General features: G+C 37.1%; 1 protein-coding gene across 4 annotated transcripts in view; it reads left to right on the top strand.

The window, feature by feature from the left end:
• Positions 1-17,121: 17,121 nt before the first annotated feature.
• The window catches only part of LOC149178551 (nucleotidyltransferase), a 141,129-nt gene continuing 130,354 nt past the window's right edge, over positions 17,122-27,896 (top strand). The window contains exons 1-2 of one of the 4 annotated variants that reach the window (XM_089420379.1): positions 17,122-18,523; positions 19,650-19,838. In XM_089420379.1, coding sequence (XP_089276505.1) covers positions 18,308-18,523; positions 19,650-19,838 — 405 coding nt within the window. In that variant the 5' untranslated portion in view covers positions 17,122-18,307. The remainder of the gene's footprint in view (positions 18,524-19,649; positions 19,839-27,896) is intronic. The other 3 variants (XM_089420378.1, XM_089420376.1, XM_089420377.1) reach the window with 3 other exon arrangements.

Below are 27,896 nucleotides of genomic sequence, written 5' to 3'. Positions count from 1 at the left end.
CTATCATGGCCTTGTTTAAGATATTTGGTCTCTGTTATATATGTCATGAATATATTTTAATGTAACGGTCATGAAAAGACCTAATTTGTAACCCCACTATGCATGGGATAGATGATGTAATGTTTCTTGTTTTTGACATGTACAAACAATTGATATATCCCCACTTAGTTGGGTGGATGTGTCAAATTTGGTATATCCCCACTTGGTTGGGAGATGGATGTATGTATGAGTCATTGGTAATAGGAAGGTCATTTATGATGTATGTATAGAGTCATGTTCTTCTTTTAGAACATCTTTTTGCAGACTTTGCTTATGCTCAGGGGGAGCATGGACTCGATCATGGGAGCTCAATCAACATACTTCAACATATCAGAGAACTCAACATGCACTCATGGGGAGAATGATCGCTTGCCCTTGATGTCAAAAGGGGAGAGTGACTTGGTGTGGTTGTTGCCATCAAGTCCAAAGGGGGAGATTGTTGGCATTATGATGTATGTGTTGTACTTGATGGCAACCCACTTGTAACAGAACAACTCACTTGTACATGGTAACTAGATGAATCTACATAAGAGATATCAGATGTAACAGAATGCATGACAGTAATGTTTACATGTGTAATGAAATGCAGGGCAGCTTCAAGGAATTAGTTTAGAAGGCAACTCACTTAGATGAAAGATCTCAATATAGCAGGTAAACAACAAAGAATTACATATCAGTCTTCACGGAATGAAGAAAGAGAGGTATACGCAAGTTCACCATTGACCACGCTGCGTATACACGCAGTTTCATTGTATACAAGTCACGTATACATACACACACACTTTCACAGAAGGAAAAGCACATATACCTTGGAAAACTAAATTTTTGGTCTGAAGTATTTGGTCCAAGATATCCGGTTTGAGGTATTGACACTAAGTACTTGGTCCAAGGTATTGGTCCTAAGTGGTTTTGGTCTATGGTATTGAGAAAGGCCTAAAACTATGAAAGGAGGAGAAGATCATTAGGCCAATGTGTGCAAGTATCGAATCTCTGATGAAGTGTGAGATCTAGTATGCAAGTTATTGGGTTATGGTGCATTGCTGGATCTAAACCAAGGATGAACCTTAGCTGATGATGAGAGATCAGATCTAATGATGGATCAGGAACTTAAGGCGTAAAATGAACTATCCTTATGTGTTTTTGCTCATGTATATTATGGATCTGAATACTGACACATATATTATTATGTAAATGATATGATCTGGGTATAACTAAAGTTTGGAATAGCTGCAGAACTCTGAATTTATATTTGCAGATGTATACGTTGGTTGGCTTTGAGCAAAGCGTGTGTACACGCAGGTTTGACACATGGAAGTAGCGTATACCTTATAAAATCTATTTCAATTGTTTCTCTTTACTGTTGCAGAGTTTTGGGTTTTGGTTACTGTATTCTGGTGACATTATTCTGAATGATCAGATTGATGGGTGGTCTAAGTAAATGATTGTTTCAGCTATGTTTGGTTCAAACGGTGATTGGTTGATACAGAGATATTTGATGATTGAATGATGTTGTTGATGGATCCAGTATGAAAATTTATGAAACATGGTCCCTGAAGGAAGAAAGAAGGTTGTAGCCTTCTGTAGGTCGGCACCTACGTACTAAGCAAACATATCGGCTAGTACAAGAGTTAGGGGGTTGTAGCTCCCTTCCAGTAGAAGCTGGAGAACGAGAGAAGGTTGTAGCCTTCTGCAGGTAGAAGCTTGCGTACTGGTATAAGACTGCACCAATACAAAAATTGTAAACAAAATTTTCTTATTATTAAAAGAAGACAGAGACGACAGCGACAGGTGGTTTTCACCCACATTGCATTTCCACCTTATATCTTGGTGTTCATGTGTGTTGCTTATGTGTGATACTTTATTCTACTTTTACTGCACTGTCTAATGAATTCCTGATATACTGATTAAAGTTCAATACATGATAAGTTGGGTAAATCAAAAGATCTCTGAATATACGCTGGTTTCATTAAGTATAATTGCGTATACACGCTAGTTCACTAAGCTGAAGTAGCGTATACAAATCTGTTTTTGAAAATTAAATTATTGATCTGATAACACTGATTCAACCCCCCCCCCCCCCCCCCCCTCCCCAAGTATTATTTCCAACCCTCCCCTCTTAGTATTATTTCCAAAAACATTTACAAAGCATAGTAACTAATTCTTTTAATATATAACAATAGTGATTAGATAGTTTCACTCTTCTTTTACCAAGGAGCAGGGACAAACTACTATGTAGCACTTGTTTATATCACGATAAAGTTATATAGTTCTATCAAAGCAATTAAAATCATTCCTTAATTTGAGTGCTTCATGTCTAACCCCCTTTTTATCCCTTTAGTTTTCCTTTTCACCCCCCATTCTCTCCTTATATTTTATTATTTTAATAGTTTTAAGTTTAATTATTTATTTTTATTTTTATTAATTCTTTACTTCGGCTCTCTTCTCTTTATGGCTATTTTAATTTAACTTATTTATATTTATTCTTTACTTTGAACCTCTTCTCTTAACAATTATTTTATTAATTTTATAATATTTCTTAATGGCTAGTTGTCAAACCTCTCTTTATTTAAAAGCTTTGAAGCACTTGTTTGTAATCGCTCAATTCTTTGGTCCTTGTGATGGATGGAGTGTCCACGGGAAACATTGGATAAGATAAAAAAATCCTCCACAGTTCTAGAAATTTCTCTCAATATTAATAACCTTTTAATAATTTTGATATTTATATGAATATTTTATAATTATTTTGAACAAATAAAATTTTAGATTCAAATCATTTATAAGTTTCATTATTATAATGTTTTTTTAAATAATAATAGTATAATTGTATTGGTAAAATATGCCTATGCATTTGGGAGATACATCTATTTTTTTCATCAAAGTATAAAGAGGTAGAAATTTGAAGGCTAATTTCAGATGACCCTTCAACTCTATAAAAATTGTGTCGATATGGATACAAATGAAGAAGAAAAAAAACAACACATCTTGAAGGCATAAACTGATAAAAACATATGCAATTAAAATCCTATCCATTTATGATTATAAAGTTGCAGTATGGGGCTACCTAGTTGAGGTTAAGCCATTGATACTAATAAGGTTTGGCATAATTGATGGAGGTAGTTTGTTTCCTTGCATTGTGGAACTCCTCTTACTTTGCATCCATTATGGTCCAAAGCTAGTTGTGCAGATATTGGAGGTCCAATTTGAGATCATGAAGTTATTTCTACTGAGAATATAAAATGTCTCATAATGTGCCTTTATGAACTGGGAGTCTATCCACATTCCTATTTGTCAAAGCTATTTCCAAAATTACTCCTTCCTCAATTCTTTGCATCTATGAGATATTGTTCTTCTTCTTCCCTTCATTATCTATTTGACCAATTTATTATGGTCTTGCTTCCCACCAAATTCCTTTGTTAATTATGTAATTCCTATTAATCAAACTTTTGAAGTTCCTATTGCCTTGAATCTACCATGTACCTATAAATTTTTTTATCAAGGCCCTTGTGCTTTTCTAACTCCTTATTCTCTCGATTTTTGTTGCTAACAAAAAGGGATGATGGGCCTCCCTTGATGAGTCAACTCCTCTCATTGCAGATCCACACATTGCCTCTTCTTTCCATGTTTATCCCACACAGAGAGCACATGGGTGTGGCGACTCGTTTTAACATTGGATTGTGATTCCTAATTGGTCTACACAATGTATGGAGTGTGGGTTCTTTCAGACTTTTAGTGGGTCGACAATAGTCTCATGGGGTCGAAGTCACCTGGGATCCTATGTTGAGTATTTTTATGTTTACTTATCATGTTCATTAATTTCTCTAATTATTGCATACAACAACCAAATTTTTCGATCACCCATTTTAGTTTGCAATAATTTTGATCATGGAATTGGAGCTTCCCTTTGAGTTCCATCTATTGACAAGGTTCCAAGGGGTAATTGAGTTGCTTGGTTTGCTAGTTTATCTAGAGCACAATTCAGATATCTAAAGACACGTTTAACTTGGAAACTTGAGAGTGAAGTTAGTATATTTATGCTTCTTTTGTACAGTGTGAGGGTTTCCCTTTCGTGGGATTGGTGATGAGTGCAAGATGCATGATTACATTATTCAAATCTCCTATTATAATAAGGGATTTGATTGAATTTGTAACTGCTAAATATAAACCTTAGAGAAGAGTGTATATATTTCCTTGGTTATTGGATGCTTCACTCAAACTCCATGAGTACTCAAGATTTATTTATCCTCTGAGCCTTTCCAGAACCCCTGCCCAGGCTCCTGCCACCCCTTATTAGATTTTTTGTTTAACAATAATAGCTACAAAATATATTAATAATCAAAATATGCATCTTGGAATGCAACAATTACATCAAAATATAGTCCATATATGGAAATATAAATGCTTACAAATACACACTAGACTATTGTAAAAATGTCACAATTGTGCAAAACCATTCACCAAGGAATTAAGCCAACCTATATAGTAGAAATCCTACAAAAGGCGCTTAGGAAAACACAAAATTTTACTTGCATAACTAACTACTGAGTAAGAGGAATATGGCCCTGTCTCACTGTGTCAATAAATTCCAATGAAATTGCAACATTCAAATCTAGAAGCGTAGAGGACACTTGAATTTCAGAACTAATGGAGCAAGAGGTAGACTTTTTACCAGGGACACAGACTAGCTATAACTCCTCCATCAAGTTATGCATATTATCTATATCATCTCCTACTTGCTGGAGTTTTTTCCTGTTGAAATATGTAACTAGGTTATGTCTTCATAATGACGTGTAATCATGATTTTATGTAATTAATGTAATGAAGAAAAATAAAATTATTTTTGTTATGCTTAAGACATGGGTTTCATGCTCAAGGAATTTTATTTTTATAAATCAAGCTCCCATTGGGAGCTCTTATGATTGGTCATTAAGTCATAAAGTCAATTGATTCTTTGTCATCTATTGAAGACCCATTTGGGCATGTTACATATTGCAAAACATAAATTATTTGAATCATTGTAAGCGTCAAAAAACCCCCCAAGACCAAGTCCAAGTGCTACTAGCAAGTCGACCTCAAAATGAAGCAAACAACCTACACCCGGATCAAATCGGCCTAGAGTCAATAATAAATCAACCTCAAATCATGGACAAGAAGCCTATATAAGGAGGAACTTAGCTTCTCTGAAGGACACACTTCTCTCACTTGATACTTGATCACAACAAGAAAAAAAAGGACCGAAGAAGAGGAAGACAAAGGAAGATTTTTTTTTTTGAATTTGCTTGGGTTAGTTTTTCCCCACACGTGAGAGGAATCTAGGGCAAATTATACTGTTGCAAATCAAAGATATAGTCACCTCAAGTAGATCGAATTAAGGCAAGGAAATGATTCATTTTGCAAGTCGAAATCACCAAGCAACTAGTCCAAGTATAGCAAAGGAGGAGAAGGATTAAAAGATCCCTTATCTTGTCACACGTGAAAAAAACATAGTCGATTGCAGGGAGCTAAGAGTTTCAGGAAGGAAGGACGAAAATTTCAGACTTGAGTTGCAAGATCAAGGGTGAGGAAATAAGGAGAAGTTGCAACATATTCTAAGAAGAAATTGACTTTTACTTGAAGCAAGGGTTAACTTAGCCTTGGAGGGGTTGTTGGTCAAGGGTCTAGGTCTCTGAATTCATCAATTGAAAAATCTATAAGAAGAAGAATTCAATAGGTTTTCCTCTCGAGCTTGGAGAGGTTTTGGCCTTGGGTGATAGCTTACATCTTGTGTCCTTTGTCTCATTGTTCTTTATGTTTTGGTAGTTGTTTGATGAACAAGAACACATAATAATAATAATAATCATATCAAGAAGAACCTAATTAAGAAAAGTAAAAAGTCTTCACAAGAAGTTATCATTGCCAGAGAAATCTATTCATCTCTCTACCCTATATTTCTCAACATTGCCTAGGGTCAATAAGTACATCCATACCCAAATTCCACTACACAAAGAGATTTTGAATGCTAAGTTGGAGTTGAACAATGCTCTCTTGAAGATCCCTTAGGTCACTAATAAGAGGTGAGATTGTCTTCTTCCACTGAGACACCATTCTCACTGTAATCCATATGTAACTGTCCTTAAGTAGAACAAGCCTTGTATACATTCCCAATTTCTAGACCCTTGGTCCATAATGAAATGGTGCAACATGAACAATTTCCAAACACAAGCCAATAAATATTATAACCCCCATATCATTCTAAGCATACATGGCATGAAATTCCCTGAGAAAAGTGACAAACAAAACTAATGTGACATTAAAGTTCTTAAACTTGTTCAGGTGAGCCTATAAATACCTCAGTGAGACTGCATCATTCTAAGGATGCATGGCCTTGATTATTTGGAAAGGAATATGGACAAGACTATTGAAACGTTGAAGGTTATAAACATAACAATGCCAACCCATGACAGTGTATTCTCTTACTTGACCCAACAAGACACCATGTGACATGCGAGAGAAATGATAGGTGCCACCATGGTTATGGGATGCTTTGAAATTGTTGACCACCATTAATGTGGAGTAAGGCCACCTCCTTCTCGGTGGCCAACTTAGTTAGAATGTTTTCCCTTATGTTATTGAGTCTTAAGTCATGGAAAGGAGAGTCCTTTGAGATATAATCCAGACCACACAAGTTGCACCTAAATATGGAGTTCTGTTTAGGATCTAAGGGAGAGGTTTTGAACTTTATATGTCTTATTCAAATTTTAAGTATCCCACCACCAATAGCTTACGAGGTGACAAAGCTAAGTCAAGGGACATATCTTGGAGAAGAGCATATGATTTTCTTGGTTATTTGTTACCTCACCCAGACTCCATGAATAGGATACTTCTTCCTATCCTCCGGAGGTAAGCATCACCCCTCCCACCCAACCGTGCACTTACCAACTCAAGATCACCTCTAGAGGTATCATCAAAACAAAGAATGAAAGACTCTGATATTGGAGCCAACCTTGATATTCCTCTTGTGAAAAAACAATATTTGTTAATTGAATTGGAGACTTATACCCCTTATCTCATTATATTGCATATTGAATTGGGAAAATAAAGCTCTTCCTCTTTGTCCAAACACTAAAGAGAAGAGAGTTTGAGGTTTCTGGTCATAAGGTGTTTAAACACGAGGGATTTGGCTTGAGCTACTACAATGGTTGAGTTTTTCCACTTGAGCAAGAGTCTCATACCTATTATGACTTTCAGATTTCCTTTGTTACTCGATTGGGACTAATCATTGGGAGGTTATTTGAGGATGACATATATTGGGGAGCATTGATTTTAGAGTTGGAGATTCGTAGAGGAGTTTCCTAAGAAACTAGGCCTCTTCTTATTTTGGGTTGTTGCCATTATTTCCCTTCATCTGCTTGACGGGGAAGTACTACTTTTGGATAACTTTTGGCAAAAGTGGGCATATTCATCACAAACTTTAAACTTTAAGGGAACTTGATCATAGTCCATCAACTAAATAAATGTTCAATTATCTAAGGAGAGTTTAGCCACTTTTGGAAACCTTTTTTTTAGATCCACTTCCATACAAATCCGAGCACAACCAAACATCCTATCTCATGGTTTGACATGATTGATATATTTCCCCATCGAATGGTGTCCTCATTCCAACAATGGAGGGGTTGATGAGGGAGCTTAACCCAAACCAGAACAACTAATGAGATTTATTCTCAAGATTAAAATTAAGATTCCATCTATTTAGATACAATCCCTAAGAAACAAGGAAATAAGGATCATTGTGAAAAATTGGGTCATGGCTTGCCTTATACTCAACTAAAAAAGCAAACAACCCTCGACCATAGAAGGAGAAAGAGAGTTGCCATACGATAAGTTGCCTCTAATTCTTGTCCACCCAAGAATTCAATGTCCCTAGGGATGGCCACAACCCCATATATTGTCCCATCAACCTTTATCTGTGAATCGAAGGGCCATAGAACAAGATTGGCTTGCCTGAATGTGGAATTTTGGGATACCCTCCAGTTGCTTAATAAATTTTGATAGCACAGGCTTGGGGTTTTGAGGAAGGGTAGTCAACAAAGTTTTAAATGCTACAATGTTAGGAGGTGGTGCTGGAGAGGGGGGAGGAGCCCCTCCCTCAACAACCGAAGCCATTGAAAACACCAAGAATTCAGCTATGGTTCCTAAAATGGAAAGGGAATTACTAAACTTTTCCATAACCTTGAAATCTTCTTAAATTAATTTTTAACAGAAATGAGTACTCATTGTATTAAATATGTGCCTGGTCACAAAAAATACCCGAGAAAATTACAATGTTATTTTGTTCATGGACATCTAGGAGGTCAATTTGCAACTATCTACTGGCACCAAGTTTACATCAAAATCCCCAAACTCTGTCAATACCCTTATTGTCCTAGAAGTATATATTCGACAAAATTGAAACAAAATCCATACACATTTAACACAAGTCATTACGTAAAAGCTTAATTCGTACTGTTTGCAGGGCGATTGAGGTCAATGTCTCGAGAAGGATCTACTGCTAAGCTTGCAGGTTGATTGTTTTGAATTTGAAAATCCATAATAATGCTACGAAGAGCATCAATTTCATCCTCCAAGTGTGCAATTCGTTTTTGTTGAACCTCAATTAAATTCAGTGTGTTGCAATCGGAGGCCCGTTGCTGATACAACATGACATGCAAATTGTATATTTTAAAATTCATTGCTACATGTATTTTCCTTCAGTGTTCACATATAGTTGAGGGAAAAGAGTCTAAATCTAAGCTTGAATCCATGAGTAAGACACACCGAGACTGCAGCCAAAAGAGGAGAGAAGGACCAACTGATACTGTATCAGAAATAAAACTTCCAGTTTTATTTCCTATCCTCAGGGAGATTCAACTGTATAGCCCAATTGCAAAATTAGAAATTGTAGACCGAAATAGGAAGGGGCAACATAGGAGGAAAAGGAAGTCTACTCCATGATGCAGGCTCTTCCCTTTTCTACAGTGTAAACTAATGCCTCTAAACAAACAAGATGCCTCCAAGTTCACACAAACCTAATTAAGAAGAGAATGGACATAGTTACCTCTGAGGTAGAGAGAGTGAGATGCCACACTTCCCAATTGCAATGGCGCTTTAATCCTGAACAAAGTTCACTACGAAAGAAGACCCGAGTTGTTGCTTGAAGCTCATCCCCAAGCTTCCACTTGCCCCGACTGAATGCCACCGATGCAAACAAAACTTCTCAGCGCCTAGTTCTCAGAGGGTGGCCAAACCATAACCAACCCTGCTCACAAGGAATAAAGAAAACAAGGCCTCCACTCCTCGATTTATTCTTTCTACCATCAAATGACCCCACGAGATTCTGCAAGTCTGTATTACATAATCTAGGGTCTCGAGACAGAGAAATCATCACCCAACTAATTGAGAAGACAACTTCCTCATATGCCATGAGCTTTGTATTCCATTTTAGTCTAATTTTCCTCAGTACAAATAAATGAGGCACACTACTAAAAATAATGTTGTGATAAACCAAATGATTTTACTTAGGGATGGAAGGGGGCAACGCAAGTACCAATAAATGCAGCATGATTACATGCAGGCGAACCTTCGAGTATGCCAAGTTGCCCTGGTAGTAGGTTTCACATTTAATCATGTAGGATAATCCTCATCACATTGATGTTTAACAATCATACAAGGAGCTAGGAAGAAAGGGAGGGAAGACGAGATGAGGGAGTGTGAATGATTGGGGGAGGGTAAAAGGGATTTGTACATTAGCACTATCGTTGGATAGGAACACAATTTTAAGTTATGATTATATAAATCAATCATGGGCTCCTTTAGGGGATGGTAACATGACGAATGATATCATTCTGAATGCCCTTTTGCTAAGAGGCAGGTCTTATTGGCAATAAGATCTGCTCATTATTGAGGATTCTAAGAATATGAAAGGAGGGGGACCTAGAGAATGAACGAAGGATATCTTTGATACGATGGAACAACAAGCTTAACATATTATCTTTAGAAGGACCATTAGTTCTAAAGTGCTGGATAGTTAGGTAGGAGTCCCCCAGAATGGTAATGTCCTTGATACCTCATTGTTGAGCTATTGTTAGTCCCAAAAAAAGTCCATATATCTCTGCCTGATTATTAGTTTTCATGACAAGACCCCACAAAAAATTGTCCATAATTATTCCTTTCGAATTTTGAAGAATCCCTTCCCCTCCTGCCATCCCTTAAACCATCTTAGATAATTTTTTTGTAAGTCAAAGATTTTTTGTTACTAAAAAAGTATGTACAATGCTGTCAAAATGCATGTGGCCTCTCCCTGACCAGGTTTGTTGACTAATGCTATTACCATGCTACAGACAAAAAGTAGAATGCCCAACTGAGAGATCCACAATATTATAGGCCTTCCACACCAAAAAACAAAAAGAACAAACGGGACACAAGTTACCATAATCAATCATGAGAAGTGATAGAAGCAAGATTGTTTGGCCTCGTTCCTAGAGGAGGAGGAGGGTGGTAAAGACAGTGGAGATGTTGCTCAAAGTGAGCAAGCTAGGTTTCCAGGTTCTCGAGCTTCTCTATCAAAATATATTGTCCATGCCAAACAACCACAATTCGTTTGTGAACGTGGAATTGAAAGTAGTGAAGTTGCTCCAACTTGGCCATCACTACCTCATGTTCTTCCCTTCGGACCTTGTCATGTGATTCCAACGTGTCCATGATAGATTGGAACATGTTGTGACCAACAATTGCACGTCCAAATGACTCCATGCTTCTCGACCTACCACCCCACCCTCGTGCGCACGAGCCTCGTCCACGGCTTGTGCCCCCTGCTCTTGTTGCCTACTCCATGGACACCCTGTGCCAAGACCCTGCAGCCTCTCCTGCCCATAGGACTGACTACCAGTCTTCTCCCACCACCAACTCCATGACCCCCATGAGCTTTGCCTCACTTAATTTCGAGAGTATGGCTAATGCAAACAACACCAACTCCCACTTCGCCACCCTGGGCACTCGCCATCTCAGGTGTCCCCTCATTTAGATAAGCCAATTCTAGCTTCACCACCACATGAGCATGCAAGGAACAGGGAAACGACTTCATCCTGGAAGCCCAGTAAAAAATCGAGCCCAGACTGACACCAACGACCACCCACCCAACCACTGCACCACACCCCCAAAAACTACCCACTCTACCAGTGAGCTAACCACCACCACCGGCTCAACACTCCGCACCACAACCAAGAATTGTGAAATGACCCAACTCCTTTGGTCTCCACCACCCGAATTCACCACTAATCTACTACAGACCCTGGTAAAAACTGCCAAACAACCCCTCACCAGGAGGGTCCAAAGGAAAGCTCGAGCGGTGCTCGAGCCACTGAGCTTCCCTAAATAGAATTTTACGACCACAACACTAAGAAAGAAAAACCAAAAAATGCCACGTACATAGAGCCAGATTATGGCCTCCTCCAGAGCCACAAATCGAGCAAAATCACCATCAACAGAATGCCAAATCCACTGGCCACAACGCCAACGTCTGCACACAAAGGGCCACCGACACCACCACTTGGAATGCCTACACAAGAAACTACCTAGGCCCAAAACAATTATACCCAAAACCAACCTCTTATCCAACCAATGGACTCACTGACCAAAAAAAGAAGACAAAGGTTTCACCCAGAATGACAAGGAAGGAGTTGTTACCTTAATGATCCTACAGGAGGAGGAGCGACGGATGGAAGTCCACCACCATACCCACACAACTTGGAGAAAAAGAACCATAGACCAAATTACCTCCCGCTGAGAGCCAAATACCTTTCAGAGTGCTGCATAATCGACACTATATAACCACCTAAACATAAGGGCCACGAGTCCTTCTCACAAGATGAAGTATGATATTTCACACGAACAAAGGCAGAGACATTAACCACAACATAATGGGAAGGAAGATTGCCTGCCCTCCTCCACCCATGCCAAATGCCATAAGTCATGCATCGAACGTTAGTGGATTATAATTGTCCACCACCCCCATCGACGAAAACCTTCTTAGAATTGTAATATAATAATGCTTAATAATTATTTATATTTAAAAATTAATTGAAAAGTATTATAATTTTTTTTAAATGTCAAAAAAATTAAAATGCAATTTTTTCTATGATGAAAAGTGAAATAAAGTTATGTTGATTTATTGTTATTTTATGTATTATTATTTTTTAAAATGACACAATCATAACTTAGTTATTCACCAATATTAAGAATCATTTTACTAATATTTATTTATGGATGCACACACTAACTCATCACTATTATTTACTAACACAACATATAAATTAAATAGTTGGTAAGCACCAATAAGCATACAAACACTTATTACTAGACACATTTCACGTTCTTAAAATTAAAAAAATCATAACACTAACTAAATTATAACATTATTTTAAATTATTATTATTAAATAGTAAAAATAATTAATATATAAATTAGACATAAAAACACATAAAAAAAACCTACATAACAAGATTCTTAATTATGGAGATTTAGTATACCACCAACATAGATCCATCTTAACCACAGATCTAACATGAGCCTAGAGGGATCAAATTTCTTCAGGTGCAAACTTATTTTAGAGTGCAAAAAATAATGTGTATTTTTTTGTTTTTTAAATTGTATTTTCGAATGTTATGGAGATCGTAATGAAATGAAATAAAATGAAATCATATTTTAATGTCCACAATACTAAAAATAGTTTATGAGACCATAAATTCCCTGCTTTTTGCCTTTTGCAATTCAATCCTTTTCTTATTCAAATTGATGATGAGCTGACCCAACCTTCCAACAATCCCCTAGCTGAAAAGACAATGCCAGTAAACTCATGCTAACATAATCCCATAATTTTCCCCGATGTCTTTAAATTCATCACATTCGAAAATGAAATGCTTTTCCAATTCCATTGCCCCAGATGTGCAAAATGTACACACCCGTTCTTCCAAAGTTTCTTTAAGCCTATTCCACCGTCTCGTTTCACACCAAAGTTAATGTGAATTGGTTCTTAGTTGAGCAATAAGAACTTTTGCCCTCCACAGAATGCTAGCTCCAATGAACTCTTTTTGTTATAGATCACACATAGGGTCGAATTCCTCAATGTAATACTTCTTCTTTCTACCCAACTCTTTTCCCCATACTCGTTTACGAAACTTCTCCATAACAAAATTCTTTAGCTCCTTGCTATTTGTGGGACAGGTATTGAGGTAGATATTCCATTTTTGCATCCATGTGTACCTTTGTCTCATCCATGTTTTCTTTCTTTCACTCATGCCTTCATTGAAGATAACGTTAGATCATCTACCTACTCCCATTTGCTCAATTCTTTTTAGATATCGTATGAGCTGCAACAAATTCTTTTTAGATATCTTATGATCCGCACCATCGCAATTGCTTCGATGGGAGTTGCACCTATTTCACTCAACAATATTTCATAAGGTACCGTTTTTTATTTTATTTTGAACTTGCTCATGATCAAACGTTTTTGGATTTACTCAATTTATTTCCATTTTGAGACATGGTGCCTCTAGCCCACAATTCACACCCATATATCATCACTAGACAAACTAGGAGTCCAAAAAGCACTTTAATTGTTTTCCAATCCCATAACTCTGCCTCTCTACATCCGTTTTGAAGAGCATATAATGCTTTCCACCCTCCTAAAATTCTCTTCCGTTTTGAAGAGCATATAATGCTTTCCACCCTCCTAAAATTCTCTTCCGTTTTGAAGAGCATATAATGCTTTCCACCCTCCTAAAATTCTCTTCATTTTGCAGTCCTGCCAATTAACTTTGTTGTTGAACTCAATCTCGAGGTACTTGTACTCATTTACTTCTTCAAGAATGGTGCCTTCAAAGAAGAACATATGTTGGCTTTGCTTCCTTTTATTAGAGAAAATCGTTATTTTGGTCTTGCTAGTATTGACTTGCATCTCCATCACTCTACAAAAATGCTCAAGGGCATATATAACATGTACATTGAATTGTTTTTTTGTGTTATTAATATATTTTTAAATCTACCTCAATATTTTTGAAAAGTTTTTTTTTAATCATTTTACATGAAATTATAATAGTTCATCTATATATATATTATTTTTATTTTTATTTGCTTGTCTGTAGAATGAGACTCTGGGCTCAATGAAGAATCTTAATGTGTGAATAGACTTTGTTACAATGCCATAAGCCAATAGGATGGCTTATCGATACTATATGCCCAAAAAAGCATAACTCAATTCATATGATACTTGTTCACATGACAAATTTTTAATTAATCAATTTAATTAAATGAGAAAAATGACATAACTACTTTGGAGATAAATCTCAACTTTTGATTTGTGAATACTACTTACTATCAATATTCTAGAATATTTGTGGAGATTGAATATCTACTTTACATTTATTAACCATTGATAATTAAATTAAATTTCTAAAAACATATTCCAAAAAAGACATTCTATTATTATGGACCTTATGACCTCACCTTAGGCACGGCAGGGTGTCAAGGAGAATGGACCTTATGACCTCTCATTAGGGAGGTGCTTTAGACCAAAATTTGGTCTGTTGAGCTAACTCTCAAAGTTATATAAGATTAAACTTTCATTTTATAAAAGACGTTGCACGACATTTTTTTTGGTTAATTTTAACAAAAAAATCCTCCATAAATAACCTTATATATATATATATATATATATATATATATTTTTTTTTTTTTTTTTTTGTTCTCCTAAAATTATAAAAAGATAAACTTTCACTTTACAAAAGGCCTAGTCTAACTTATACACGACCAGATAAACTTTCATTTTATAAAAAACCTAGACGAAATGACCTTTTTCACTTTCTGGTTATTTTTAACAAAAATCTGGCATAAATTTTCAAAAACTTGAGTTTAATTTGTTTAATCTATAAAATTCAAGTGCCATAGGGGTTTTTCACGGTGGTTGATTTATGCATTCAAAAAGTATTTTAAACAACAAAAAACACTATTTTGTCTATAAATTAAACTAGACATTTATAAAATACTTTTAAATTTTAAATATTAACCTACTCCATATTTTCTTACACTTAAAAAAAGTAAACTTTTAATTTAGCATAAATAATTTTAAAATTTACATTAAAATTATATTATATATTCTTACACTTCAAAAATATAAACTTTTAATTTATCATAAATAATTTTAAAATTATATTATATATTTTAATTATTATAATTTTTTAATAATATTTACAATTAAAAAATTTATCTTTCATTTCTATATTATAATTTTTTATTTTAAATTATCAAAATGTTCTCAATGAAAATGGAATTTTAAATCTTTACTTTTAACAATCAACGTCTCTTTTATTTTTTGGAAAAACAAATCATAAAAAACACGCTAATAATAGAAAAATAATTCAATGAAAATAGAAGTCACCCAAAAATAAATCACACTAACTAATTTAAAATGCATCAATGAAATTATCTCTTATATAATTTTTACCAAAAGACATCCTTATAATTATTATAAATCACAAAAATTTAAATTCAATTTTTTTTTTTACAAATTTTTATTTTTTAATTTAACATTTTCATATATTAATTTTCTATTTAAAATAATTTTTTTAATGAAAAATTTAATTTATTTTTATATAATTTAATAAATTAAAAATTGAAATAAACTATGATTTAGTTTTTTTTTTCCAGAGGAAAAAGTAGTATAGATTATATTAAGTCAATATAAAGAGCTACATTTGGAAACATATGAAAGGGACTTGAGTGGATATCAAGTCAAAATAGAGCTGGATCATGAAGATAGGATGACATATAGCAAAAATCTAATGGAAGCATATGATGCTAGATGGGATGGAGATGTACATATACATAGACATTAAGTCAAAATAGAGGGAGCAAAAAAACATGATAAGACAGATGTATTAGCCCTGTAAACCTGAGATAGCATCAAAGCTAGAGCAGATACTTTGCAAAATGGCACAGAAAGGGGTCTTGGAATCTCTAAAGATTTTATGATTCCGCCATTTCCAGGCATACCATAACGTGATAACAAGAAGGGGACGCCTTGCCGCGAATTGAGAGCACCACCAATGGAATGCTGCATGAACAGAGTCAAAAACATTGTGAGGGAAATAAAAAAAATTGGCGAGTTCATACCAGATTTTCTGAGAAGAATTGCACTGAAAGAACATATGTAAGTTTGTCTTTTCTTCAGACTCGCACATCGAGCATCCCCTGGGGCCATGCCAGCACCTTTTCCTAAGATTGTCCCAAGAGAGATTTCGGTTGTTAAAAACCAGCCAGGCAAAAATGATCATTCTAGGAGGGCAGCCTGTTTTCCAAAGAACGACAGGGAAGATTGGTGGAGAATTCGAAGTCTTTGAGCAAATGAAGGCAGAGTAAATATCTTTTACTCTAGGAACCGCCGAGCTCTTTGAAGAGAACCAGACTAGATGGTCAAGAGTGCCTCCACGAATAATCCTACTGTCCTATAATGCTGCCGAGAAGAGATTCCATGAAGGGTGGAGATCAACCGGGTGTAGTAAGTCACCCAAAACCTTCGACATCCACAGATCGAAAATTCACCAACAATGCACTATATATTTACGAAATTGTATTTAATGTGAAGTGAAAAGGCAATGGCAATAAAACTGGAACTCATATTTAGTAAGGTGTTTAGTAGTTAATTTGAAAATTCAATGAAAATAAAACTTTGGGAACTTAAATTTTAAACGCTCCCAAACTCGACTGATAACCATGAATGAAAACGCCCCCGGACTCCATAACTACCTGTGGGGACCATGGCATGTTTCACAGGTTCCGCTCAAATGATTTGATCACTCCGTCATTACAGTCTCCAAGGGTGTTGCAACCTTTTGCAGACGCGCTCAAATGATTTGATCACTCCGTCATTACAGTCTCCAAGGGTGTTGCAACCTTTTGCAGACGCGGAACAGATGCTTACGTGTCTCTACCACCTGTCATCTGCACTACTGGCGATTGGCGTTAAGCTGCGGACGATAAGGAAACAGCATCCTCAACGTACGGGTTTTTTCCTCATAAACCCTTTCCCGTCGCATCCCGTTCCGTTCCGTCGAGAGACCCACCGCTGGCCCCATTTATGCCGAGCCCTCTTGTTGCGGTGAACTTCTTCACGTTTGCGACTTGTAACTTGTAAAATGGTTTAGGAATTACAGCGTCATCAGTGAAAGAGATCCATTCGCTGCGATTGAATCGAATTTTTCGCCAGTAGCTATTCGCGTTATGGTACGACTTTTCATTTTATTTTTAACCGACTCACTGTCCGCTAGACTGATCTGCGGAGCCCGATATTCTCCAGCTTGACTCTCGCAATGAACAGCGAGGGTTTCAGTTTGATTTGTTTTCTGAAGAAAAAAGTGCCAATTAATGCCTACATGTATAATATGGTCCTGCAAGCCAAGACCGCCGTAGCCCCTGGTCTCCTCTCGTTTTCATAGAACATTATGCCGTGCTCTTGGATAACGATCTCGTTGAGTATTTTGGCCGTCTCACCCGATTTTAGCCCTTTGATAATGCTTCTGTAGTGCCCAACTGTCTCGGCGACCTTTGAAGCTGCTTGTTTGATGATCCGAGAGAGTTAGGGTTTCTTCCAAGCTATCTGCAGGTGAAAAATCCCGGGTCTATTGAGATGCGTTGTTTCTTCAGGGGTAAGGAAAGTGTTTCGGCTGGTCATTCATCGTGTATCTGCGTGGATGGTTGCTACGGAATGGAACGCAACCTCCAGCTGCTAACGTGGAGCCTATTAGAAAAACATATTTTACCTTGTTTCTATCGAGGGCTAGGAATTTAGTAAGGAAACTGCATTTTGAGGGATCAGGTTTATATCTATTACAGCATGAACAAGTGCATTATGGCTGTTTCTTACCGACCATAGGTGGGATTCTCGGCATTCAGTGGCAATAAATTCATGTGAATTGCTGGCATTGGTGAGTGATTTTAACTTCTGCTTCGAAGAAAGCAGTTATCATGTGCTGGGGGGCTTCGTATAGGTAGAGTGAAAGGAGTGTTCCGGAAATTTTGTTGAGGTTGTGGGACATTGGCAGATATTAGAGTAGCAAGGTGGTGTTATACTGTATCAACGTTGTGTGCGGTATTGCTTCACATGTCTAAGAAGGATATTTTAACAGCAGTTGAAGGAGGGCTCTCTCTCCATTGAGGGAGAGAATAAAAACGAAAGGTACGGGGATTGCCAAAGGGAACTTGCATGGGCTATCATGAAGGCTGGGCACAGCCAAGTGGCCTCTTGCCCGGCGAAGCAGGATTTGTTACGCGGCCCTTGGACCGAGAGAGATGGGCCATTGCCGAAGAGAGAACTGCAGATTTGATTGCTCGCATTCAGCCAAACCGCCCTTCAGAAGAGAGGAGGAATGCTGTTGTGCAATACGTGCAGGGTCTTATTCACAAGTGCTTCAATTGCGAGGTAAGAGCTATTCGGGAGGAGTACTGGGAAACTTGCTGCTTCTTAAAGTCATTCATTATCGTATAGCGTGTTTGAGTGGAGAATTCAGTGATTGCAGTGAATCTATAATGAATTTGATGAATGATTTCAATGAATCGACTTTGGAGTTCGATTTAAACAACGAACAAATTGCTTTATTGGGTTTGGTTTGTTTGCATTAAATTATTGGGTTTTAGTGTCATGGAAAAATTGAAGACTTGAATATCTTATTGGAATTAAATAATAGGTGGATACTTTTCACTCATAATGACTAAATATGTTGAAAGTCAAACCATGATTGATGATGGTGAAGAACCCACAGCATCTGGCATTTGCATTATACATGAGTGGTAGAATTGAGGAAACGGCTAGAATAAAGTTTCTCTATCCCGTTCCTTGGAAGATTGTCTCCTAATTAGTATTCAGGTTCTTTACATTGTGTTAATCTGTAGTCTTGCTCAATCTTTTTAGAAAATTGTACAGTGTATGTAATTGTGTTGCATTTACATTTTTTCTATAGCAAATGTATATGGGAATTCCGAATATCAAATCCTTCGTGGATGCATTTTTACAGGTTATGTTTTACATTTTTCTTGCTAGGTGTTAATCTCAAGTCAGCATGCAGAGAGATGTTATGGATAATATGCTATCCAAAAACATTTTGTTTCAAAATATTATAGTGAAATCTCTTAATGGTATTGATTTATATTGTAATGAAAAGTAAATGTAGGGATGTTAATTGTAATGAACTCAGTTTCTTCTTTCTAGATGAAATATAATGCAATGAATCCCAGTTTTTAATGCTCATTATGTTTTAGTAGGCAGCTATGCATTATAGGTGCTATGTGTGATATGTTGGCTGTGATATAAATATTCAGTCATGTTCGGTTGGAGGTACCAGCCATTTATTAGTTACATCCGTCAATATTCAGTTTGCTCAGAAGTCAGAACTCTTGGATTTTGTGTCTACCTAAATGCTTGTATTTTTCAAATCTTTTGTTTGATCCTGCTTCTTTACCCCAATTGTTTGATCCTGCTTCGTTAACAATATGTGCCATATATTGGTGAAACTACATAGACCCTCACTGAGGTTCTATTTGGCTTTCAGGTCTTTACCTTTGGGTCTGTTCCGCTGAAAACTTACTTGCCTGATGGTGACATTGATCTGACAGCATTTAGTATGCATCAGAATCTGAAGGATACATGGGCCAAAGAAGTATGCAATGTTCTTGAGAGCGAAGAGAAAAGTGAACATGCAGAATTTCATGTCAAGGAAGTGCACTATATTCAGGCTGAAGTATATTTTCTTCTCTCTTTTTCCTTTCAGCATTGAACATTTTGCTGTTTGCCATTTCATGATGCATTCTAATTTCTAATAGATAGGTTGAATGCCGTGTTGCCATTTTCTAAATCAGTTTAAAATTTGTTATTTCTTATGGGTTTGCAACTTTGCATGACTTAATTTTTCATTATATGAAAATTTAAACTTCTCCTTGCTGGATTGGAAAGACCTAGGTTCATATTCTTCAATCTGTGATATAATAAAGTTATGTTTAATTAATTTTGAAATTGAAAATTGTGCTTTGTTCATGAAATTCTTAACTTGTTTAGGTTTTATTAGGCCAAGGACTTCAACAACATGTTAGAAGGACCACTAATCATAATGTTATGTATGTATTTATGATGTCAATAAGTTGAGATGTCAAAGAAGGTGCAATTAGTGCATTTCTTCGACCCTCCAAAGTGTTGAAATTCTGAAGTTATATGCTGTAACAATTACTTGATCCAATAACTTCTTTAATCTGCATTAGTTAAGCAATTGTAGATAGAACATAAACCATATACACTATAGAAGACAACCAAGAACTCAATAAGAGACAGTGAGTTTAGGTCCAATGACTAGGGCAAAACCCACAAGGGGAAAACCAACCAAATTCTTCTTCTATTAGAAATCATATGTTCAAAAGAGATACAGAATACAATGAGAGTGAAGAAATTCACCCAAATCTGAAGAAGATCTCTGATTGTAGTAGTTGATGCAAACACTGGATTACTTTGGCTCACCAAGTTCTGCTCTTACTCTTCAAGACTATCTCTCTCTCTCTCTCACTCAATTCTTCTCTAGTTCTCTCTTTCACAAGTTCGTACTCTCCTTTCACAATGCACAAGTGAGTAGTAGAGAGGATGAGAGGCACAAATATATAGGAAGAGCAAGGAGGTCGAATTCATGAAGGAGTAACTCCCATGCCTTGAGGATAAGTTACATATGCCAAAATAGGAGTGTAACTTATGTCATAAAGGAGGTACGCTTGCCTTAGTAACTCATGCCATCAAGAGGGAGTACACATGCCTTAGTGACTTGTGCCATAAAGAAGGAGAACACATGCCTTAGTAATTCAAGCCATTAAGGAGAAGTGTAACATATGCATTAAAGAGGTGTAAGAGGAATCTTTTTATGACGTGTCATTAAAGCGTGTAGGAGGTGCGTAAGAGCATGAAAGGGAGAGATGAATGAATCCATTCATAGAGAGAGAGAGAGAGAGAGAGAGAGAGAGAGAGAGAGAGATGTATCATTGAATGAGAGAGTTCGATTGACCATCAAGGAGAGAGATGTGAAGTGGCATGATTGAGTGCCAAGTAGGAGAGGTGACATGTAATTCCTCTTTAGATAATATTATAGTATCATAAGTGTAATAATAATAATAATAATAATATTGATGATTAAATTAAAAATTAAACAATTTAGATTGATTAAGGATAAGTGATTTTCCATCATCTATACATGATTACCAATTGAAGCAAGGTGACTTACTAATTTTCGAAAGTCATGGTTGCAATGATAGATATTGCTTTCTATTTTTAGAAAGTCACTCTAGAATAGTCAAAAATGAAATTTTATTCAAGGAAATTCATCCCTTAGCTACCAATTTTCAACACAAAAAATTCAAGGGCCTTTAGTGCATTTGTTCTCAATGTGTGCTTGTACAACAACGACGAAGCAAGTTTTGATTGAGATAGTGGATATTTGTTTAGGGTTAGGTATTGAGTTGAGGTTTTGTTTTGTTAAGCTATTAGGAATGATATAGATCATAGATTGCCAAGGTTCATGCAACTCAACAAGGCCATTTGGATCATTTTTGTTGTACACACAACATTATTTGTGTATTATTTCATTATTTAGAAGGACCTTCCTTTTACCTTAGGTCTTTATGAGCAAGAAGTTAGATTGTACTATGAATGAATACTAGATTATTGGTCCTCGCGGGTCACAATATGCTTCTCTTTAGTAAATGATTAAAAGATTGTGTTTTGATGGCTATCTTAAGCAAGATTACTTAAGAGCGGGAGCGAAAAGGAGGAGCGGGAGTGGCAGCGACATTTTTAGAAGCTCCCTGTTTGGGAGCGATTCCGGGAGCGTTTTTTATATAATATATATTTTTTATATTTTGATGCATATATGTCAACAAAAACATGTAGAATGATGAATTAGATATAAAAAACATAGATTGAACCATATAACAACAATCATTGAGAAGTTATAATCTTCATCATCCACTTCCACAAGTTAGTAACATAGTAACATACAACATATTGAGTCTCATGATTCATCAATCTTAAAGTTTCAAGCTTTCAAATTTCAATATATAACATTTATCATCATTGATCACCAAAGTTGTACTTGTAAGTTAAGTGTAACCATTACAACAAATAATATCTAACATGAAATGAAATGTCATAAAATGAAACAACTTTCATGAAACATCATATTCATAATTCGTTAATAATGAGTTATAAGTGCCAACTTCAAACTTAAATTGTCATATATTGTTTACAAAAAATATCATAATAAATATGAAAGAGTCAATAGTTATAAAAACTACTAGAAACTAGAAAAGACAAGTAAATCTGTTATCTATTGCTAATGCTTGGGCCTCTTGCCGCCACGAGAAATGTCTTATTTTTTAGTCTTGTTGGAAAATCAGGATCTTTGTCATTAATATCACCCTCTACGCATTATTATCTAGAGGTATCTTTGTCATTACCCCTAGATTTTTATAGGGATCTTTGCCATTAATATCACCCTCTAAGCATTAACATAAGATAGAAAAAGCATAGCATTTCAAGTCAAGATTTTGTTTGAGTGATGCGTACATTTTTAGGAGGGTTGTGATAGAGGAGTTCGACAACCAATGTCACTAACATCAAGGTACATAGAGGGATTGGTGCTCTTGATTAAATACGAGTTCCATACCCTAATACATGACAAAATCCAATGAAACATTGTAATCCCCCCAATCCTGAAATCCTGAAAAACTGATAAGTCTGCCGCATTTTGAATGAAATCTAAAATTCTACTTTCTCCATATGAAATCCATTGAGGTCGAAACCACTCTCAAACATCTTGAGTCATTTCATGGTAATGTTAAAAATTTAAGTAAAAGGATGAAAATGAAGATTGAGGAGAATGCCACTTTTACTTTAAGAATTTAACATTACCATGAATCACATATCAATACTAGGGCTATAGGCTTGATCGTTAAACTGCCCCACTCAAAACTTATTTGTTTCTTTGAAAAAAATTGCATTTGGAATATTACTGCAATTTTTTTTTTTTGCAAAAAAGACAAAACGCTCCCGAAAAACCAGGGAACATTTTTTTGTTGGGAGAGCACTCCGGACTCGTTCCCAAAATCGGTCCCTCTTCGGGAGTGATTTCAGGAGCGCGTTCTTGAATCGCTTCCGCCCGGAGCGCGAATTGGGAGTGGGGTTGTGAGGGTAGGGGGCGCTCCCCCGCAACCTTGCTCTTAAGACAAGGAACTGGCTACTTGTGAAAGTAATCATCTGGCAAATGATTGTAATTGTGTATGTGCCACACAGAGCCACCACTAATTGATTAGATCCTTGATTTTACAACTTCCATCTAAAGATTTAGATGAGTCAAAAACACATTTTCAATGTGATTGATTAAATTGAGTACTTATATTTGTTAGCTTTTGAGGCTATTTAAAAAAAGTTTACGCCATGCATGTGGTTGCTTCATGTGATGTGGTGTACGATGTGATGCATACCTTTGGTTGTATCTGTAGTGGACCTACACATTGGAGATATATTACTCATGAATTGCTTTTTACCTTCCTTTTACCTTAGGTCTTTATGAGCAAGACGTTAGATTGTAGTATGAACGAATACTAGGTTATTAGTCCTCTTGGGTCACAACATGCTTCTCTTTAGTAAATGATGAAAAAGATTAAGTGTTTCGATGGCTCTCTTAAGCCGAAGAACTGGCTACTTGTGATAGTAATGATCTGGAAAATGATTGTAATTGTGTGTGCGCAACATGAAGACACCACTAATTGATTAGATCCTTGATTTTACAACTGCCTTCTAAAGATTTAGATGGGGCAAAAACACATTTTCAATGTGAAATGGATTAAATTGAGTAATTATTATTTGTTAGCTTTTGGGGTTATTTAAAAAGAGTTTACACCATGCATGTGGTTGCTTTATGTGATGTGGTGTATGATGCGATGCATAGCCTTGGTTGTATCTTTAGTGGACATATACATTGGAGATATATATATTGGAGATACATTGGTGATATATTACTTAATGTTTATGTGGTGCACTTTTGGGAAAGATCAGTTTCTTATGTGGCATAGTGACATTCTTCACGAGGCACCCTTGTGGGTTTTGCCTTGGCCTCTGGCCTAATTTCTGGTGTTTCTTGTCTTGTGCATTGTATTTGTATAAGTTCTTGATGACCTAATTAATAAAGAAAAATGCTAAAGGAAAAACATATATAAACAAGTCACCAGTGATTATAATGCTAAAAAATTCTACATTGCATTTAAATTTCAACATGCTATCAAAGCTAGGAAGATCGAAGAGTAATCTAAAGAAAAGATGACAATGCAAAACTCATGAACATCTCTACCTCTTGCTCTTACATCCATTACAAATTAAGTCCGAACCTCTATAATAAGATTGTGAAAGGAGCTATGATGAAAGGTATAAAAAATGCAAGTTTGTGATCTATTGAAGAAATGTGATCTGAATTCCTTGTCCAAAGGGACCGAGTCCCTGAGACCAAAAACTAATGTTCGAGCATTAGTATATGGAGCAGGGTTGAAAAGAAGTATTGATTGATACACCTCTCCCGCTTAAGCAGTTCTGAAAGACTGAATAGAAGACTGAGTGATACAAATGCATACGTGTGGTATCATTCCTCCATTGTATGAGCTACTTTGCAGATCTAAGGATGCGAACCTGAAGTATTTTATCACCATGTCTGTGTTGATTTTTGTGTAGCTTGGGAGGTACTCCAAGCCCTAGTGGCCAAGGGTTGGAGGTCAAAGCGCCACAAGTAGGCTTGTGGGCTTTAGAACCCAAGCTTGGGGTTTTGCACTCAATCATGTTTGGGGCATTTCTGGAAGCACATTTCTACATGTGATGGCATGAGACGATAGAGGGCAGAAAGGAGAATCCAACGCTTCGAGAATCGTCAAATTTCGAGTTGTAGATGTGGAGATATGAATCTTTGAACATTAATTATGGAGTTTACACGTGTGTCAAGGTCGATTTGGTGTAAAGTTGACATATGACAATTGTGGAATCCAATATCTGACGTTTTAGAAGCCCCTCTCTTTAGTATAAATAGAGGGTGAGTGTGAGGCATTTTAGATATCCATTTTGTGCAACATATATACATCAAGAAGAATTCGTTGAGGAGGATACTTCTGTGCTCTAGCTGCTGTCAAGAAGGAGCAGAACAATGTGGATTTTGAGGCCTGTTTCAGGGTTGTTTGAGGAACGAAGGCTGTTGTTATGGATGCCAAGAGTGCTGGAGGCTAGACCGAGTAGAAAAGGCTCCTCACAGGTCTGTTTTGGAGCAACACTTGGGGACTGAAGCTACATTACAGTGCTGGCCCTTAGCAACAGAATTGCTGTGTGCTAGGCCGAAGGCCATAGCACCACAACAGGGTGTGTGGAGGAGGGTATAAGGGCTGGTTTAAGCCCCCAAACAACAGCGTAGTGGAGGAGGGTTATTCCAAGGGTATGTTGAGGTAGTAGAAGATTGTTCTAAGGGCTGTGTGAGGTATCTCTTGGGTGGAACAACCTTGGGAGAGGCAGAGTTGCTTGCTGTGGGTAGGCCGTAGGCCCTACCTTACCATTTGAGGGCAGTGTAGGGTATATGGAGGGTTGTTCATGCCCAGAACAACAACAAACAAAGTGAAGACCTCTCCAAAGGTGGGCCGCAGCCAAGGAGGGTAGTTTTGGTGACTGATTAGGGGTTGTTGCAGCAGTCTAAGATGCCCTAACCAGTCACAGTATGAACAACAACGAAAGCAGACTTGGAGCAACAGTTGGATGTGTGTTGGGTCCGTGATTTGTGGACCAGAACTTGGATTGGTTGATGGGCTGCTTGTAGGAGGCCTTAGGAGTTGTTTGGAGGAGTCCACATGGATTGTTGGGAGCCCTACCAAGCAGCGAAGGTGACAACAGGCACATCAAATTGGAAGGCAAGAGGGCAACAACAAGGAGTGTTGCAGATGTTCCCTTGGATGATGGCTTGATGATGTCCTAGGTGAGGACATATTGATGTGCCCAGATTTGTGCAATAGCTCCTTTATTGCAGAGCAAAGGGCAGATTGGTGGAGTTTGTGGACAACCATGTGTAAGGGTCTCCTAGGTGTGGGGATGCCCTAACTAGGTGCAGATGCTACAACGTGGACTTGGTCTCTCGTGGATTGTTGGAGGGCAGCGTGAGAGAAGACCAAGTGTGGATGTGATTGGGCACTTATGGTCTGCTGGAGGACAACGTGATAGTGTCCAAGTTGGAGCCCGATGAGCAACACCTTGATGGACAAAGGTAGTTGCGAGAGAGGCAGTTGTTGAGCTCAAGGGTCTGATCAACCAGGAGCAGTTTGTGGAGCCCGAGACTTGTGTGTGGAGAAGGACATCTACAATAGAAGATGGGTAGTCCTCCTAACCCATGTTCATTGTGGGAGATGGACATCTTGCAGTGATAGGTGGTAGCCCTCCGTACCTTATGTTGGTCTTCATCGAAGCAGCATAGGAAGACCATAGTGGGCTGAAGTCCTTGAGTAGCTGAGGAGTAGCAGTGGGCAGTTGAGAGTTGTTCACAAGTGGAGCTGTGAACAACTTGACAGGAATCTCGATGTGTTGATGGACGATCGATCAACTAGTGAGTAGATTGGAGAGCCGAGGTTTAGTGGCCAGATGGACTTGGAGCATTGATAGAGGCAGGAGTTGCAAAGTGGGAGCCGAAGGACCAAGCAGGTACATGGTACGACCGAAAGGAGCTGAGAGAGCATGTAATAACCAGATGGTCAGAGTATCTTGTTGAGGGCAAATTCGTCGTCGATGCATTGACACCAAGTCCCAATTTTGTAAACTTGTACTAGTGGATGTATGAGGGCCATTATCCCTGGTACAGGAGCCCTAGATTGTTGTATTATATGTTGTTTGATATAACAAAGTTGGGTTGAAGATTGTAAAAAGTTGTCTATATTATGTGCATGTGTGATTTACTGTTGTTTATATTCCGTTGTGCAAAGTAGTGTCGTTGAGATTCTTGGTTTGGTATCATCAGAGATTTTAAGATTCTATCCTAGACCCAAGATCGTGGAAATTCAACAGTGTGAAGCAATACTCAATGGCAAAATTCATTCCTGTGCCAAGTCATTCAAAGCTCTCTCCTATATAATACTCATCCAAACTCTTTTGAGGAGTCCAAGTTATATCACCTAGTTATCAGAATTGTTCACAATCCATTTTGATCTTCATAAACTAAGCAAGCAAACTACAGAGACTACATGTCGACATCCCTATACGTAATGAAGGGTGACGAAATCTAGAATGCAAAATGTCGATATGATATAAGCAACTCATAGAAATACTTGATGGCACCAAAGGAAACTGATGTAAAGTAAGGGGCATTGGAAATACAAAAGACCAACAAAAGGATTATTTGATCTAAAGGTGGTTGTTGAATGAATAAGATCGATCCTAGGAGACTAATGATTCAAAATCATTTCCTTGCAATCATATGATATAAGACATGCTATGTGAAGTATTTATTCTCACAAATAAAAACACATGATCTATAGTTCGAAGTCTGCATCTATGAAGCAAAGAGAAGTCAATGTTTGAACGTCTTGGAGACCATAAATGGATAGAATTGAAGAAGTTGACTTGAGCTCTCATAGCCCAAATTTGCTGTGAGCATATCTCTTTGAAGCAGCCCAAGGAAGTTATAATATGGTGTCATACTTGAAGGGAAAAATGGAGAACAAGTAAGGATGAGTAGGTAAGGTTGAAGAGGTATGTATAA

This window comes from Pinus tabuliformis, chromosome 4_1 (assembly GCF_031772625.1).
Source record: "Pinus tabuliformis cultivar Carrire ecotype Pingquan chromosome 4_1, CPIR1, whole genome shotgun sequence".
Lineage (NCBI taxonomy): Eukaryota > Viridiplantae > Streptophyta > Pinopsida > Pinales > Pinaceae > Pinus > Pinus tabuliformis.
Note: the sequence above shows the minus strand (reverse complement) of the source record. Positions and strands in the feature narration are given on the sequence as shown.